At 37.5% G+C, this 19,768-nt stretch overlaps 1 protein-coding gene across 2 annotated transcripts in view; it reads left to right on the plus strand.

The window, feature by feature from the left end:
- Positions 1–2,283: 2,283 nt before the first annotated feature.
- nbeal1 (neurobeachin-like 1) overlaps positions 2,284–19,768 on the plus strand; it is a 69,009-nt gene continuing 51,524 nt past the window's right edge. For both annotated transcript variants that reach the window (XM_016268125.1, XM_016268126.1), the window contains exons 1-3: positions 2,284–2,566; positions 3,169–3,514; positions 15,247–15,338. In XM_016268125.1, the coding sequence (XP_016123611.1) occupies positions 3,464–3,514; positions 15,247–15,338 (143 nt within the window). In that variant the 5' untranslated portion in view covers positions 2,284–2,566; positions 3,169–3,463. The remainder of the gene's footprint in view (positions 2,567–3,168; positions 3,515–15,246; positions 15,339–19,768) is intronic.

Below are 19,768 nucleotides of genomic sequence, written 5' to 3' on the forward strand. Positions count from 1 at the left end.
AATAATAATATTGTTTTCCTTAAATACTCTTATTTTAATTTTACAGTAAAATATTGCAATGCTAATTTTTCTTATTTGTTTAAAAATATATAATAATAATAAATTATGTATATTATATTCATCGTTATATGTAATAACAAAATTCTTGGCAAAGTTGTGCAGCCCTATAAACAAGCACGGCAAACCTGGGGGTTTTTAATCACAATTTTTCACAATCATGCAGCCCTACTATTAGCTATTTTTAAACAAGCATTTTTTTATATATGTCCCACCCAACTTTCTGTAAAATACAGGAAAGAAATCGCACTGTCAAGCCATTTGATTGGTCACTTCATGCAACATTTTCTCTTTTATTATGGACAGAAAAATGACACACTCTGTGACTAGTGTCTTATTCCATGCTGTATGCTCATAAGTATGCTGCACATTTTGGCCAATGTAGTAGGTCACCCAAGTATTCCATGCATACTGCCGCACATACTGTTAGTATGCTATTCTGAATTTAAACCATGTCAGTGTGTGATCAGAGCTTCCTGTTTGATGAACTAACTGCAAATCACTGGATTTGATCCAACTCAGATGAGTGAGGTCATCAAACTGAGCCATGAATGCAGGAGCCAGATATCATTTTGTGTGTGTGTGTGTGTGTGTGTAAGTCATTAGTGCATCACCCACTCAACCTGTGCCAGTGAACATGTGGGTGTGTGTACAGTACGTGTTTGTGTGCATGTATTTCTGTGTTCAGATATCCACAAGCCTCCTCTTGCTCTGAATGAAGAAACTGCACGTTTGAATCCTGTGAAGAAACAAACCAAAACATCAATGCTGTGCTGTTCAACCGCTCGTCAACACTGCCTCAACCCAATCCAGATGAAACTGAAGGACTGAGCAGCTGTAACTGTGACTGATATTATATTTACTGATTTTTTAAAAAACATGTTAACTGTATTTAGACGTGATAAATATATTCTTACTCTATTTCATAACTCTTTGGTGTCCTGTCATTTGGTTTTAATATATAAATGCAGTAGAGTCAAAGTGAAATTCTAAAAGTTCCTGCCAATTAAATAATTATATATATCGTTTTTTAAATAATATTTCTTACCTTATTTCCCTTGTAATTTTGCGAGCTTATTTAATTCGGTGAATTTTACTTTTAAACTCTCAAAAACATTTAATTTCCAGGAATTTGTTTTGCATTTGACAAACTTTTATTTACTGCACCAAAGCATTTCTGGCCAGCATGGGATGGTCATATATTGTCAAAATAGTCAAAATCATCATAAAATAAATAGATCCTGCATTTTTTTAACATATCATGCTTGCAAAAACCAATATATTTCATGTCAAGGTAACTTAATCTTTACAAAAGTACATGAATTATAGATTTACAAATAACGACGACCGAATTATTGAGGCTTAATTTAATAATCTTACCATGTTGATGGCATCTTATTAGTATTAATTAGGCAAGGTCATGTTTATACAGTGAGTTGTTATACATGTTTATCTGATCGGCATACGTTGGCACGTGAACGCTAGTCATTTGGCGAATTGCTGAAGTTTGTTTATGAATATTAATTTGATTACGTAACAAAACACCCCGGCCCGACTGCATGATAAATGTGTATATGCATTGTTAATTTATTCATATTGCTGGCAAAATTTTATATACATAAACAAAAATGCTTAAATTCATCCCCAATATTTAAGGTATTTTTAGTGGAATTTGATTGTTTTATATCTTCTCTGAAATTGTTAAAAAACAAAAGTCTTTAACGTTTAAAATATTATGACGTTATAATTAATTATGACGATTTTCAGTTCCCGTTACTAATTAATGTCACGCTTTGTATAGCACTGACTGTCATGCTATGCTCTGTTTGTTATTTGTTCTATTTTCATTAATAATAATAATAATACAAAAAAAATGAGGGGTATGTAAAAAATATTTTCAGTATGTCTTCAGTACGAAAACTGTATATTACTTAGTTTAGGCCTTCTTGACTTTAATGTGAATCTTTTAGATACATTTTTAGATTTTTATTAACTAAATTAAATAGTCTAAAAACAAACCAACTAAAATATCAGTTATAAAATACGACTGTAAAAAAAAAAAAATCTCAAGGAAGCGTACGCAGCAACGTAAGCATGATGTAATTAATATTCATTAGGCCAAGCCTTTGAGGGATTGGTCGTTTCGCTAGTTTCAGCCACGCCTTTGCGAGCTCCACATAGGCAACGTAAAGGAGTGCGGCCTGTCGTAAAACATCTAGGGAAGAAAACACACACACACACACACGCACGCACACACCTTCAAGCGACTCAAGCCCGTGCCGTGGCTTTGTAACGAGCCCGTCCCAGTCCAATGCGATGATATTCGTCTCATGCATCCGGGCTGTCAGGCTTATCTAGTTACTAAATGAGTCAAAAGCTAGTTTGGGTGGTTGAAACCGACAAGCTTTAAATGTCAGTGGCGCTTTCAGTTCATGCAACATTCCTGGATTCTTCAGCAGAGCACGAGCTGTGGGTCGGGAGCTTCGACGGGCTGCTTTTGTTGAGGCAGGTGAGTTTCTATTCATGCACAGTATTAGTATTGTATATGCCGCTGCCGCTTGTTATTATGATCTGATCTTTATAATACGAATATAAAAAAAACACAATTCGTGTTGATGTTAGGAGGTATTCGTAAGAGTTACATCTATTTCTGAAGTAAATATTTGAGTCAAGATAATGCTGTTGGTCTGAGTGTTGAATGTTTTCTATCTTGTGTTGTAAGTTTCTATCTAAATCTAATAATTAGTCATTTTTGACTAATTATTTCAACACCCAGAGTTCTAGATCAACTCTTACTATGTGCAAGTCCTTGGACATTTATAAATAATAAATGCACAGAAAATATCTGAACTGATATTGTCAAGTTATAGAGTTAAAATATAGTTTACATGCTATTTCAATGCTGAAATATAATGTTGGCTGATGTTGAGTTGACCTGGGATGATGTCATGGGTGTCTGTTTATTTTGGGCTATTTTTTCCTTCTCTCAAAGTCATGCATTGCATGTTTACTGTTATCTGTGGCATGCAAATGTGTTTTTGGAATTTGCAATGCATTCGTGCAGCATCGAAATCCAGGGCTGTTTTTAATGTGTGCTGTATTTGTCGACAGGGCTTGGAAGAACAGAGGAATTTTTGGAATATCGAAAAGCTCCAAGTCGTCTGGGATTCGTATCGTTCACATGATGGATGAGATTTCACAGTGCACGGAGGAAATGACACGATCTGTCACCCTGGATTAACACGGACTCCGATTCACCCATTGGTGGGATTTGCTATCCACGAATGAACGTGGCATTTGGGCAAACTCCTTTTGGCAGGATGTTGACACCATGAAGGCTTGGGAATACTGACCGTAATATAATCGGGAAGATTTCTGCCTACATGCTCACAGCTTGCGGTGCAGAATGGCATCGACCGAGAGACTGTATGAGGTTTGGATGCTGTACTGCAATAAGGTAAATGCACATGCGCTTTCATAGAGTTAATGCATTTAATTTCTCAAGCAAATGCATCACTAAGCACAGCCAAATAATCTCCTTGCACAGGAGGAGTGCAGTTTAATTTCTTTCTTTCTTGCGCAGTGCATGTGGCTGGTACACTGTGTTCTATATGTGAACGCATGTCGTGACATCATGAGATGCCCTCTGGAGAGATCCGCTTCAGTTGTGTTCATTGATGAGGGATTGTAGATACTACCGACCCCCATCTGTGACATCCCGTAATCGGACTTGGCTTAAGATAATCAACCCGAGATAATTCAGCGCACAGAGACAGATGGTCTCTTGGTTATACTTCCCCATTAACCACAGATGCGTTTGGGTGTTTAAGAGTTTTCCCATAAAGATCTCATGAAGAGAAAATAATGCTGCTTTACAAAAAAAAAAAGAAAAGTCTTAAAGGTACAGCGTGCCATTTTTTGTTTAATGTTAAACATCCCGTAATCGGACTTGGCTTAAGATAATCAACCCAAGATAATTCAGCGCATAGAGACAGATGGTCTCTTGGTTATACTTCCCCATTAACCACAGATGCGTTTGGGTGTTTAAGAGTTTTCCCATAAAGATCTCATGAAGAGAAAATAATGCTGCTTTACAAAAAAAAAAGAAAAGTCTTAAAGGTACAGCGTGCCATTTTTTGTTTAATGTAAAAAACTTTCTTATCCCAGTTCAAGATGTAGGAACAACTATAAGTACACCTTTAGATGTCAGTTTCCCCAAAAAGTGTAAACATTGCTCCGTTTGTTTGGTCAACATTGACTCAACCAATAGTGGGAGTTTGGGGTGGAGCTAACTTGTTTGACCGACCAATGACAGATCGGGGGAGTGTTCAGGAAATCTGTTTGAAAACATTATTTTTGCAGTTCCATTTTTGCTAGTGTTGTAGAAATGACACGCTTTAAAGAGCCTTACATGTCTTCAGGTTTAGGCTTTTTAATTGGGACTTTCTCTGAAATGGGTTTTGTTACCAAGATCTTTTTAGTTTTCACCCCAAGGAGCTGTCATATAGAAATTATTTTCACCTTCTGATCAATTCCTGAAATATAAATAAATCAAATTATGTAAGTAAAATGTGTTTCTAATTTATGTCCCCTCTAAAATGTGGAATTTATGTCCCTTCTATTTTTTTCACCCTAGAGATTGTGTTTGTAATATAGCTGCAGTGTTGTTTTGGTATTATCTATATACTATTAATTAATGTTTTGCTTTTATTTTTATATTATAATTTTTCAATATTTTATAATGTCATTTTAGTTAGTAGTCATTTTTGGTAATTTTCATTTATAGTAGTAATTTTGTTCTGTTATTTTTAATACTGTTTTTTTATAAACTATTTTATGAACTATTTAATAAAATTATTTTATCCATTAGTTACAAAGGCAGCATTTCCAGTTTTCATTGGTGTTTCATCTAATATCTATATTTGATTATTTCAGTTACCCTAAAAAAAATTAGTGTATGATTTACTTGAAAAAAAAAAATTACTTAGAATTTTTTTTGGTAAATTTCACAAATAATTACAAAGAAATGGCAAGTAACATTCAATTAAACATGACATTTTAAATTAGAAAAACTGAAATAGCGTTTTCTTGTAATAAATACTCCAATAAATAATCTTTGTTTTATTCACTTCAAAAAAACATTTTTTTAATTTATTTTTTTAACAGTCTTACGTTTTGTAAGTTTTAGTTGCACCGTTTAGCTAGTTCAACACAACAACACGCTTTACACTCCTTTAAACTCCTTGTCTTTGTGTTTTGTGTTGCCAGTACAGATCTTTAACTGCTAGGTTACCCTCAGATCCTTGTTGAGACGGGTTCAGGACATTTAACACCAAATAATTCTCAGTAATCATGAGCCAGAATAAATGTAATAACACATTCTCCAGACTGTTATACTTTCTACAAGAGAGAATATTCTGCCCGAGTGTCAGCAGTGTCTTATGGGTCTGTTATGTCAGCGTTATACAGCGATTAGAGCGTGAGCCCCTCAGAGCCGCGGACGTCCGCAGGGACGCAGGACTGATCCAGATGACCTGCCAGATAAAATAAGACTGCCAAATCTGAACATCAGCCTCGGGTTGTGGCAGAAAACCTGAGATTTAGGTCTAAAAGGAATGGAAGACTTAAACATGTGCACATTTTACTGTTCAATCAGGTTTTAAATGATAAAAGAGCATCACGAAGTGGTGTGATACACAGTTTTATTTCAGTTATACTTATTAATCAAGTCTTGATTCTCTCTCAGTGAAACGTTCAACCTGCCAACTCGTCCTTGACATCATTTCCGTCATGAGCTGAGAGTCGCAAGTCCAGTTTGGTTTTGTTTGCTGCAAGAATGACCTTTGCTTTTGTTTATGGTTTCTGCGCTCATACATTAACCAGTTTGTGATCTTCATTTCCTCTTCAGCACGCTAGCCTAATCATCATAGCGTTTATGGCTGTCAGATTTACATTTATGCATGATGGCAGACTTGGGCTTTTTGTTTCCTCGGACAAAATGATTTCCCAACCTTCTCAGCCTCTGTATGTTCTGTTTACCTGTTCACAAAGACATTGAGAACATAGCCGCGGAGGAAATCAATAATCTAACCCAGTGCTGGAGAAAGCAAACACATACTGGAGAAATGTTGTTCTGGGAAGCTTCTAGCCTTGTATTGAGAGCTCGTATTTGATTCTGAGTGAGGTTTTCCTGTTTAACCACCTGTGTTAAGTTGCCACAGCAAAACTTTGCCCTCTGTACACTTCAGTTTCCTGCTCCGCAGTATCTGAAGTAGGTATTGTCCTTTCAGTAATAACGTATGCCGCTTGCTTCCATCAGATCATGATGAATAAGACGAGCCCTGTTCAGACACGCATTACATCTCAAGGTCACAAAACAAAAAGCCCATGCATTCTGATGGAAATTAATTTACAGGGGTGTTCTGTCATCTCATGCACCATGAATGGCAGCATTATTTATATAGTTAGTTCATTTCAGTTCTTTTCAAAAGCATAAGTGTAAAATTTGTGGATGCTAAGGTGTTTTGAGTGTTTTTTTTTTTAATGCATTAGGAAACATGTGTGCTCTAATGGTTTCTAGGGTCATCTTTTTACTGGTTTCTATTTATGACTCAGGCCCCTCCTTCTAACTCAATGGTGTGCTCATGTTATGGTAGAATTAGTTCAATCTCTAAAGTTTCAGAAAGCTCCAATTTCATGTGCACTTTTTTAAAGAAGTGTCTTATGCGCACCGAGTCTGCATTTCTTCGACAAAAAATACAGTAAAAAGAGTAATATTGTGAAATTAAGATAGCTGTTCATTTGAGAATGTTATGGCCAAGAAGCATTTCTTTATATTGTCAATGTTGAAAGCAGTTGTGCTGCTTAAAATCACAATTATTTGATGAACCGAAAGTTCAGAAGAACAGCATTTATTTGAAATGGAAATCTTTTGTAGCATTAAAAATGTCTTTACTGTTACTTTCGATCAGTTGTGATTATGCATCAAATAATACTTATGAGCAACAGTTATTGTAATATTTGACTTGGCATACTATTAACAAGTACCTTATGTGGCAAAAGGGTCAAAGACTTGCTGCGTTTGGTTTCTCTTCGCGTTGGTTCCTCCATGTAAATGCATAGATCAGACAGGGATTCAATTAGATCCTGTTTGTCAGAAACCAGCAGGTAATTCAAATAGTGTCTGGTGGTCATTTTCTTTTGGGTTGTGAGAGAAAAACACTGAACTTCAGACAGTAATGAAACTGGCAGCTAGCACCTGTAAGTAATAAAATGACATTACAACCCCATAAAAACAATTGTTCATATTGGGTTAGATGATCTTTGTGGTGCATTTCATGTGTTTTTGAGATGGAAACATCCACCAAGTGTGACGTCTTTCTGAATGACAAAAATGGCAGATGGACAAATGTCTAAATGACTGAAGGAAGAACCGGACGGATTGAATGAGGCCTTCATAATGACCTTTTTATAAGGTCTGTTTACTCAAGTGGTTTAATAGATGCTGCACTTTGTGTTTCCTGGTTACAGTTGTGGTCCCACACACACACACACATACTAGGGTTGTGACGGTGAGGAAATTTTCCCACCGGTTAATCGACGTGTGACAATACCGGTATCTCCGTGGGGGGCGGCCGTTTCCTCTTTTCCTCGCTTTCCTTCGCTTTTAAATAGCTTGTAAAAGCGGTGTGCCCATTTTACTTTCACTTTCAAATAGCGGCAATTAGGAGTAAAGCAATTGTTAGTTTTTAGTTTGTTTGAATTTTCCCTCTTTGCCTCGCTTTCCTTTGCTTTTAAATAGCTTAAAAGCGCCATGCGCATTTTACTTTCACTTTCGAATTAACGGCAGTTCGGCGTCAATCGCTTGAATGCAACAACAAAATACAACGTCAAACTCACTTTAGCGTATATATAAAACATAGAACTTTTATTAACAAAACAAATAAAAATACACCATGCTATAGGGCAGGCTATGCCTAATATAAAATAACAAATAACTTGCATAAAGTTTAATAGGTATACAAAACTGGAAATAAGTAAACGTATAATATATAACCAAATAAATAAGAAACGTAGAACGTTTATTAGCAAAATGAATGTCAAATAAAATAAATAAATTACAGTTTAAATAAAGTAAAAATCAGCAAACAATTTGGAACCAATTAAATAAGAAACGAATGTTTAAAAAAAAACATCCAAAATCAGCTTAGATAAACGGCAGAAGTCAACAGGCTTTTCAAAATCCAAAATATTGCCAAACAGGCGACGGTCGTTCGGCGCTCTGCATTGAGCAGCCGCGTTCAGTTTTTAATTGTAGTGTCTGTTCTTTTACTGAACTAAATGATTTTTATTGTTATAAAAAATCTAAACGACAGTGGGGGTCGGTGCCGCGGTGGGCAAGTGACGTAACCGGTGTTGCAGCTTAACACCGGTAGCACCGTCTATCGCAGCAAGCCTAACACACACACACACTCTGAGATAATAATAGAATGCACAGAGTCACTGTACACGCGTGTGACGGCAGCAGTTGTCTTGTGAATGGAACGGAGCTACTTGTGCGGTGACCTTTGACCCGGTTAAGACCAGTGGTTATCAGGACTTGTCCTTCAGTGATGGCTATAAATGGCTGTGTGCTATTTATACATGTACACACATGTACAGTACTCATCCATTAGTCCTGTTTAAAGAGGGACAATGAGGAAATCCTCTGTTTGTGAGTGTAATCCACTCTCTGTTCATATTCTGTCATATACTGACAGGTGCACTGTGGAAATGAAATTGACTGTATCTTGTACTGTGTACATTCATTATTATTAGGAAATCCGCCACAGCAAATGATCAACCTCTCTAATGGAACTAATGTGGTCGGAACCAAAGTTTACAGGACTGCGTTCTCTGGAATCTTCTCAGGCGGAGGACTTCTACATTCCGATTGGTTGCCGCCGAACCCCGTCATAGCTCATAATCATAAAGTTGACCTGATTTCAACTCTCCTCGACGCCGACATTGTCCAAGGCGCATCGCGCCGCTGCTCGCCGGCAGCGGTGTGAACGCATGGTAAGGGTCTGGTAATGTTTCTTCTGAGAATAGAATAGAATTGAATTGAATTCTGCCACATTTTTCATTAGTTATTCGAAAGGTGTAATAGGACACTTATATAGTAAGAATATAGATGTAAATGTAAATATACAGTATTATGAATTACTAACAAATATATGATTTAGAATTTGTATAAACAATTATTTTACAGTGTTTTTTGGATCATTAGGTTAATTTGTAGCAACTTACGACCTTCTCTATTCTCTATTTATGTTTATGATCTCTGTTTGAAAAATGTCAATATGCACCGAACAAAAATGAATTATTAAATTTTTGTTAAATTTTTATTTCAAATGACTTAAGTCTTTAACCAAAGCTAAATTTTAGCTAAATTGTCCCAAATTAAAATGAATGAGTCCATTTAAAATATGTAGACTACCATTCATAAGTTTGGGGTCAGCATGATTTTAATGATATTAATGAGTCTATTATGCTCACCAGTATACAGTAAAAACAGAAATATTATTACAATTTAAAAGAACTGATTTCTATTGTAACATTTTGTAAAACGTAATTTATTCCTGTGATGCAAAGTTGAATTTGCAGCATCATTACTCCAGTCATTAGTGTCAGAAAGGCAGGCGTGCAGATATATCAGAAACTTGTTAATGCACTACCCAAATATTCGTTTTTATTGTAACAGCTATGATTTTTAGGGGCTTTAATGATGTTTAGTACTATATAGTAACAGATTTGGACTTTCGGGACCCCTTCATCACGGGGCCCAGGACAGATTTCCCAGTTGTTGTCCTAACATCTTCTGCACACCTGTGTGGTTGCTCATAAAACAGAGGTTAATGAATCTGTAGACCGTGACATTAGCGAGCTCCATAAATCATCTCAGCTGCTTTCTTTTGCCTTGTTGTCCTTTCTCTTTCGCCATCTCGTCTGGTTTGCAGGTTCAGAGGGCACGGCAGGACTTACATGCACACATGAGAGAGCGAGAGGAGATGAGGACAGCAGGATGCAAAATTTAGTGTGAGAGAGAAGTAAGAAAACTGAGATAGTGGGGTGAGAAAGAGGAAAATGTGTTAAAGTGAGAGAGAGCGAGCAACTGGAAAGTGTTGTGCAGGCCTGTGCCGTCTCACTCACAAATACCGTCTTTCCTCACCATGGCAACAGTCCCTATCCGATCCTCGCAGGAACTCGAGTTCCTGTTGTGAAGGATTACTTGACTACTGAAATGCACAACTCCGATATTAGACGAGAGAGAATAAACGCAGAGACCGTCTGTTCAAATGACATCAAGTCAGATCGGATTTAAAAGAATATTTCCTCTTATATTTAAGCCAATGTTTGTGTACTGGCGTGCTGTTGATTGCTACAGAAAATAATTTCTCATCTTTCAGAGTAGCTTTTATTTTTATTAAAGAGTTATGCATTTTGTGTAAGTTATGCATTGCCTGTAATTCCTGTGAATTTGTTGAAGGATATAACTTCGGATAGGTAGCATAGGCTCTCGTCTCATGCTAAAACATGGAGGTTGATATGTAGGTGTAATGCTTATACTTTGAAATAGTAGCTTTGTTCCAGAAGCTATTGCACTGCCCACCAAGACTGCATTTTAAAGCATCATAGGCACATCCTCGACATGAAGGCTGTAAGCAGTAAGCATCATAATTGTTCGACCTGGTTTCTGATAAATTCATCCAATATGCATAATTCGTGGAGAAACTCACTCCAAAATGCATTGCAACACGATCAGTAATAATATACTAAGTTTATATTATTTTATAGTATACTAAAGGATTTTTTTTTTTTTAATATGTAGCAATTTTTTTTATGTCAGACTTCTACAGGGTTGATGTTATTTTGTTGGCCAACCTAAAAGTTCATCCTGGTTCCCTCAACTAAAAGCCAGTAGTATTTTCCTTTAGCTTTTGAATTATTGAAGAGTAAGTTCTATCACCAACAAAAGTTTATGATTCTTACATGTTTTTTTCATCAAGATAAACTTTTATGAACACAGCTGAATTTTTACATACCTCTTGCGAAATGCAAAATGTCAATCATTTTAACAAAATAAGAAGAAAATTAATTTTATTTATTTATTTTAGTCCTGTCCTGAATAAGATTTCACATAACATAAGTTTACATTTACTCCACAAAACCAAATAATAACTCCATATAACACCATTCAAAAGTTTACATACCCTTGAATCTCAATACTGGCTCTTAATGCATCAGGTTGCCTTAGTAAATGTGTTCACCTTTTGAAGTAGTTGTATATGAGCTCCTCAATTGTCCTCAGTGTGAAAAGATGGATCTTACAATTGTACAGTAATTGTTGGAATGGGGTCAAATATGCTGAAGATGCTGGAAAACCAAAGAATGTGCAGGACCTGGAGGATTTTTTTGGAGAAATGTTGGCAGTTCAATGGCTCAGGACTCATAAACAACTATCACAAAATATCAAAACTGTCATGGATCATCCAGGTAACGTCATACAGTATTAAGATTCAAATTAAAACAAATAAACATGAAACATGTTCAAATACATTTTATGAATTCAGTTATTATTTTGTCTTGTGGAGTAAATGTAAACATCTGTTATGTGAAATAGCTTATTCAGGACAATGCAATTTTCCTGATCCCTCTTATTTTGTTAAAGGGGTCATATGATGCTGCTAAAAAAAACATTATTTTGTGTATTTGGTGTAATGAACTGTGTTTATGCGGTTTAAGGTTAAAAAAACACATTATTTTCCACATACTGTACATTATTGTTTCTCCTCTATGCCCCGCCTTTCTGAAACGCGTCGATTTTTACAAAGCTCATCGGTCTGAAAAGCGAGGTGTGCTCTGATTGGCCAGCTATCCAGTGCGTTATGATTGGCCGAATACCTCAAGCGTGTGACGGAAATGTTACGCCCCTTACCATATTGTGATGATGCCCTGTCAGGCCGGAGCTATGAGACAAAAACATTAAAACCCATTATAAACGAGGCATTTGTAGCATCCAGTGGGGACATAATTATGGAATGTAATGACTTATACTGTCTTTTTATGCGTTGTGTTGCATCGTGCCGCGTACACATAAAACCATGTCTGCATTTGTGATTGGAGAAACGACAAACAACAAGTGCTACTCTACACTGCTCAAAACTCACATTTGAATCATCAGTGGCAAATTCTTTAAATATAAAAACGTACTTCCAGTCTGTGAGTCAGAACAGCCGGCATTGTAGTCTACTCTACCAGGATCAGGAAACAGTCCTCCATAAAATGCGCTGGACACATCTGAATATTTGGGTTTAACTGTTCTGGAACAGTGTTGTAAATACAACTTAACCACTGATTTCTAGTCGTGTCCTCTTTTGGAAGACCAAACAAAGTAGTTTCGCTTTCACAAAGCTTCACACACGGCGGTCTTGAGTGAGCGGAGGCTGGCTTGAGTGAGCAGAGGCCGGCTTGAGTGAGCAGAGGCCGGTGGGCTTGAGAACGGCGCGGCCGGCGGATTCGACGAAGGAGCGTCCGGAGGGCTTGCGGCAACCACATGTGACGACCCCGGGCTGGACTCCGCTTCGTCCACGGTGAAAGCCGATCCGGCGATCCACAGCGCAAAGTTGATGTATTCCCTCAGCGACCAGCACGGATCAGCTCCAGGCATGAGGAAGCGGATATCGTCCTCTTTTGGAAGACCAAACAAAGTAGTTTCGCTTTCACAACGAAACACACAGTGCTTTCACGACATGGCGGTGGTGGCAACAACAATACTACAGCGAGAATAAAAGTTACGCCTTCTTTCTTTGCGTGAACATTTGGGCGGTGTTATGCAAATCTTCCCACATAGTGATGTAGATATGTGGGGACGTGTTAGAACGAGCCGTTTTAGGTAGGCATGGTTGACTTAACTTTTATAAAGAATATCTCTTTGGATTTGAGACTTTAGTCTTTGCAACTTTACAGATCTTCTTTATGCACCAAGAGCTTGTAACACTCCAAAGAGAAAGGAAAAATTTAAATAGCATCATATGACCCCTTTAAAATTATTAACATTTTGTATAAGGAGTATGTAAACTTTTGAGCAATTGCTGGAAGTAAACAGTTAAAAAGGCCGTAAATTAACTACACCACTGTCATGTGACTTCAATGTCACCACCATTATGCTTCCAACAACTCTTTAAATTTTTATAAAAAATCTACAACCTGGAAAGTTTGAGTTAAAATAGTTTGCAAGAATGCGTTACTCACAAAGTGAGTAAAGACTTTACTGTACCTGTTTAGTGCGATGCCGTTTAATGTCCCTGACAGCCTCTGTAGTCCCATTTAGCCATTTGTTAGCAACCATCTTTTTCAAGACACAAAAAGCTTAAAAAAACATGAATGGAGTATTAATGATGTATTTTATGTCATAGAATTTAAACATTATTTTGAGCTTGTTTTAACCACAGACCATATTTCAGGCAGTTATGTTGAAATCTGTTCATAAAAAACATTTATTTTGGGATGATGGAACCAGAAGTTAAAAAATGTTTCTGAGTTTTAGGACTATTAAAGTATCATGTTGTTAGCTTCGCAACCATGCTAACACAACACTGCCTTAGAAGGCTCTGCCTGTGTAGACAGCAGACAGCAAGACGAGTTTAAATACTTGTCGGCTTGGCTTGTAAATGCATGTTTCATTTGTTTTTACAAATCAAGGGGAAAGGCAGCGTTATTCTCTGTGGAGACTGACAACATTACATTTAAGCAGCAGTAGCCTATTTCTTGAAAGAGAGGATAACAGATTTGGAAATGATCACAGGAGAGAGAATATGCTGCATACTTGAAGACAAATTATTATGGCGTGTCAAATGGACAGAATGTCTGGCCCATGTGATTAGAGTGAGCTCAGTGTTGTGGCTGTAGGTCATACGCGCAGCATTAGCCAATCTCTGCCGGTTTTCTGTGTCTATACATAACCATATCTGAAATAAACCCTCAGAATAGGACTGTTAGTACTAAGTACTAGTCATTTATCAGATACTTAAATCCTACACAAAAGCCACGCCAATTTGACATGAACAAACAAGACAAGTTACTAAATTATTATGCAGGAGTCATTCAGGTTACAACAAAATCATTTCCCCCAGGGTGTGCAATATAAAAAAGGCTACTTAAAGTTAATGTTTACCAGTTTTAGAAGAAGAACCACTTAATCGTTTAATTGGGAACTTGACATGCATGAGTAGGTGGATGCGACCGACTCGCCCCACACCCTTCCAGTTGGAAACGGCATCAGGAGCAAGGCAGTGCCCATTCTGTGGCGAGATCTCTAAATAAACAGGGTGTGCCACCTTTGGCCAGATCTAGACCTCAGTAGACATGTGTCTTGCCGCTGGATCCCAAATGAATGGGCCTTTTCTTTTCCACACACACACATACACATGCATAAACACATTCTACTTGTTTTTTTGTGTTTGGAAAAGTCCAAAACACACTCCTTTTGGTGTTGTGTTGTCCATATCTCCTAGTGGTCAGTTGTTTTTTGCTGTGGACGTGCATGGCTCTGTTCTGATGATCTCACCGAGAGGAATTTTTGAGCATGATTTCCTGTTCTGGATGTCTGAGTGTAGTACAGCTTAAACATTGACCACACAAACAGCCGCATTGAGTCGTGATACACTCCAGCCACGTCAATTACAGCGTCACATGTTTCATGAACTCGCGCTGCCAGCTCATCAGATTGCTATTGATCGAGATTTAATTCTGCATGTGGTAATCTGGGTGAAAGGGTTTGTGTGTGGATATTTCTAAGGAGCGTTGTTCTAGGTCAAGCTCGTCTGTCTTCAGGAATGCTGAAATGTGTATGTGCTTTGCGATTCCTGTAGGAATGTGGTCAGGCCAGTTTGTTAGTAGTCAGGTGTCTCGTGTTGCACCTGATATTATCCACCCGATGAAACTAAAACATTTGGACACACCTTAGAAACATAACTATCTAACTGAAAGCATTCCTGTAGCTCAATGATAAGGTCAAGGTTTCGATTCCCAGGGAATGCGTGAACTGATAATACAGTGTATCTGAATGCGACTCAAGTCACTTTGATTCTCTCCATGATTAACACTGTCCTTTTTCTTTGTTGTTTTCCTGTTCTCTGAAACCCATAGAAGGACCCGGACTACCTGAAACTCTGGTTGGAGATCTTCATCGGCTCCTACGAGAGATGCCTGGATGTGGATTTCGAGAAACCACCAACCAGGTAGACTTTACTGCAGTCCAGCTACATTCATCTATCAATCTAGCCATCTGAGATGCACTTAAACCTCCATTATCAAGTGAATAATTGCTTAAAGGGGTCATATGATGCGATTTCAAGTTTTCCTTTCTCTTTGGAGTGTTACAAGCTGATGTACACTAACACAGTAACACTCTTTGGAGTGTTACTGTGCATAGATAAGGTCCCTGAAGTTGCAAAGACTTAAGTCTCAAAACCAAGGAGATATTCTTTATCAAAGTTAAGACTCTGCCACGCCCCCTTAAACGGCTCGTTCTAACACGCCCCCACATATCTACCTCACTATGTGGAAATATTTGCATAATGTAGCCCAAATGTGCACGCAAAAAAAGAAGGCGTGGTTTCAGTAACCGCAGTTAGTGTTGAAGCAGCATGTCAGGGAGACGCTGTGTGTTTCTAGGCGAAAGCAAAAGCACTTTATTTGGCCTTCCGAAAGTAGATGCATTTAGGAATCTTTAAGATCACTTACAACAGAACAGCAATGCATTTTGAATTGCTGCATTTGGTAATTCTGACTTTGCTATGACAATCTGGCACTTCTGAATCAGTTAATGTTTTGTTATTGACAGACAGACAGACAGGGTCACATCACAGTGGAGTCAGCTGTCTTAACCGTGGCTTGTGTACTGCAAACACATACCAGCTTCATCACTGTGTCTGTCACACGACTCTGTTCCCCTTTCGGGCTTGAACTGATGGTAAAACTAATGACATTATTTACTGTCTTTACATTTATTTTGAAAGATGAAGCTCGCGATTATGGTAAGGGGAGTTACATTTCCAACGAGTGCTTGCGGTGTTCGGCCAATCACAATGCACTGGGTCAGCTGGCCAATCAGAGCAGACTGCGCTTGTCGAAAGGAGGGACTTTGTCGAAAACGAAGCGTTTGAGAGAGGCGGGGCATAGAGGACCTACAGTAATGTACAGTATTTGAAAAATAATGTGTTTTTTGAACATTAAAGCATGTCAACATATTCTGTTACACCAAATACACTAAATAATGATCTTTAAAAAAGCATCATATGACCCCTTTAAAAGAATGCGATTAAGTTCACAGTTCCTTGTCACATCGTTTCAGTTTTTTTCTGCACTACAATATGGGCTGAAGTCTTGCATAGCCAGTCTTGTGACAGTTAGTATCAAGTCTGGTCCACCTTGGAGCTTATTTAGTCAGTTTTTGAAAATATGTAGTTTTGTATCCTGAATCACTCCCTGTGTAGAAGTGGAGGTTGGCCTTCTAGTACATACCTGTATATGAATGGGTGTAACCATAATGCTTAATATGGCGGCAGTAGTCCCACCTACAGTTAAAGGGATAGTTCTCCCAAAAATGGAAATTCTGTCATTAATTACTCACCCTCATGTCGTTCTAAACCCGTAAGACCTCCGTTCATCTTCGGAACACAAATTAACGCAGCAAGGAGATCGGTAAAATAGTCCATGTCACATCAGGGGTTCAAACCGTAATTTTATGAAGCGATGAAAAGAAAACAAAAATAATGACTTTTTTCAACAATTCTTCTCTTCCGCGTCACCCTGGCGCCATTTTAGAGAGTATCCACTGAATGCCAACAGCGTATGCTGTTCTGTGTCAACTGAACCACACGGATACGTTGTTTTCGTTCAAATCAAAGCGTAAACGACATAGAAAACGTAGCTGACACAGAACAGCATACGCTGTTTACGTTCAGTGGATACTCTCCAAAATGGCACCAGGGTGACGCGGAGGAGAAGAATGGTTGAATAAAGTCGTTATTTTTGTTTTCTTTGCGTACAAAAAGTATTCTTGTAGCTTCGTAAAATTACGGTTGAACCCATGATGTGACATGGATTATTTTACCGATCTCCTTGCTACATTTCTGGACCTTGATCGTGGTAATTACATTGCTGTCAATGGGAGAGCCAGAGAGCTCTCAGAATTCATCAAAAATATCTTAATTTGTGTTCCGAAGATGAACGGAGGTCTTACGGGTTTAGAACGACACAAGGGTGAGTAATTAATGACAGAATTGAATTTTTTTGATTGAACTAACCCTTTAAAAGAGCCAATCACCTTTTTGTTAGAGGCAACATTACATACAATATCGCAGCTGTAGAAATAAAAGTCCCATCTTGCAGTTAAAAGTAATATTTAATAATATTTTTATTTACTTAAGAATGCACATATGAATTAGCCAGATTACCCTGAGAATTTGAGCTTAAAGGCACAATCATATGAAAGGCTGCAGACTAAAGTGACTTGCCTGAGAGACTTATTGGAATAAAAGCAAGCCAATCAGATTGTGATATTTGTGATATTTGACCATTTTTGTGTACTATGTCCAGTGTTATTTTAGTATTATTGATATACTACTATCCACCTTATTTTTCATCGCTGAAGTAAGCTGTTTTCTGTGAACGTGTGAGACTTCTGATTCATTCTCTGCTGTAGGGAAATAACCATGAATAACAAAGTACTGTAAAACTGTTTGTGCGACAAACCAGTGTGTTTATAATTAAGAATAATATGGTAAAATAATATGGTAAGAACACCAGTTTGCAATATCAATCAGAAAAGCGAGTTGTTTTGTACAGCTAACAATAGCTGGAAGCGGATGACATTGGAAGCTAGATGTGTTCAATTTACAAATGGTGGATGGTGTTTGTTAACATTTTGAATTCGATTTAATTTTTTAGATTTTTGGTTTTGACTTTAATTTTAGCTAAGTTGTTTTAAGTTTTAATAATTTTGTTGTGCTGGGGAGTTTTTTTGTTTTGTTTTTGTAATGTTAGTACTTGAAGTTCAACTAAATGAAAATGTAAAGTGTTGCCTTAAAGCCTTAAAGTTTAAGTAATAAAATTAAGTAACACTTTTTAGTTTAATTAATGACAATAACCCTTAAGACTGTCTTTGAGTAGTTTGTTGGTGTGTAATATGAGACAGACTAGACGGGAAGTACGCCTTTTTTAACTGCTATCCTCTGTTAAACTTAATAAGCTAAATTTAATGGTTTAATATTAGAGACTCATCACATGATTGTTTTGGTTATGTGTCTGTTTGTGTACATTCATGTCTGTGGTTAATGAGCCGTATTTAACGGACGCCCTGCCATCGAGGTCACGTTCTGATGCAAGTGAGCGGCAATACAGAGAAATCCAGCGAGCCTAGTCTCTGTGTGTATGTGTGTGTGCATGGAAAATAAATCGAAGAGGCTAGAACTAGATAAAAGTGGGAAATAAGACCGTTACAGAGGCTGAAGGACAGAAAGAGGGAGAGTGGATTTATGCGGCGGTAGTGCATGAGAAAATCACTCTCGCTTTCCCAGCTGTGGTCATGTGATCATGAAGTGCTTAGGCTGTCAGATGACATTACGTAATGCGGAGCGAGAGGAGAGCCAGGAACCGACAGACGGAGAGAGAGATGGGATTGTCATGGGTTTATTCGTCTCTCTCCTTTACAGCTGTGCTGTTCTTCTCACACAGATCCGCTTCATTACTGTACAGTTCTCTCACTCTTTTAGATGCTGGAAAAACACACTCTTGTAGTGCAGAGTATTTGCCTTCACGGTCAGGACTGCAGAATTACAAATCCCAGAGGTGCTTTAAAGGAGTAATTACCCCCAAAAATGACAGTTCTGTTGTCACTTATGCCTTCAAACCCCATATGTTGGTCTTCATTTTCACTGCAATTAGTCCCCGGGGGATTCAAGCATCACAAAAGCTCCATTTAAGTATCGTAATCAATATATATGGATTTTATAATGGTTTTGCATTTATAATAGGGCCGTGTTGAAAAAGGATTGTTTAATCGATTCTCATTTTGATGAACTGATATTGATTCCAAGAATTACTAAATATATGCAATATATTACATATCATTTTTCCTTAAACCTTTCTTCCATATTTCATGTATGTAACAAATCCAAGTTTTCATGACAGCCACCATTTAAATGTTTATATTTTAAACAACAATCTAGAGTAGAAATATAATTATGTCTTTTACGTTATTTAAGTTATTATAATGCTATTATAACCAATTGAGATCGGAATTGAATCGAATTTGCAAGTTTGTGAATTAAATTGCAAGTTTGTGATTTGAATTGCAAGCTTGTTAATTGAATTGCAAGCTTGTGAATTGTGAATGGAATCGCGAGTTTGTGAATTGTGAATGGAATCGCGAGTTTGTGAATTGTGAATGGAATCGCGAGTTTGTGAATTGTGAATGGAATCGCGAGTTTGTGAATTGTGAATGGAATCGCGAGTTTGTGAATTTTGAATGGAATCGTGAGTTTGTGAATTTTGAATGGAATCGTGAGTTTGTGAATTGTGAATGGAATCGCGAGTTTGTGAATTGTGAATGGAATCGCGAGTTTGTGAATTGTGAATGGAATCACGAGTTTGTGAATTTTGAATC

The sequence above is a fragment of the Sinocyclocheilus grahami genome, unplaced genomic scaffold (genome assembly GCF_001515645.1).
Source record: "Sinocyclocheilus grahami isolate Dianchi unplaced genomic scaffold, SAMN03320097.WGS_v1.1 scaffold43.1, whole genome shotgun sequence".
Taxonomy (NCBI): Eukaryota; Metazoa; Chordata; class Actinopteri; order Cypriniformes; family Cyprinidae; genus Sinocyclocheilus; species Sinocyclocheilus grahami.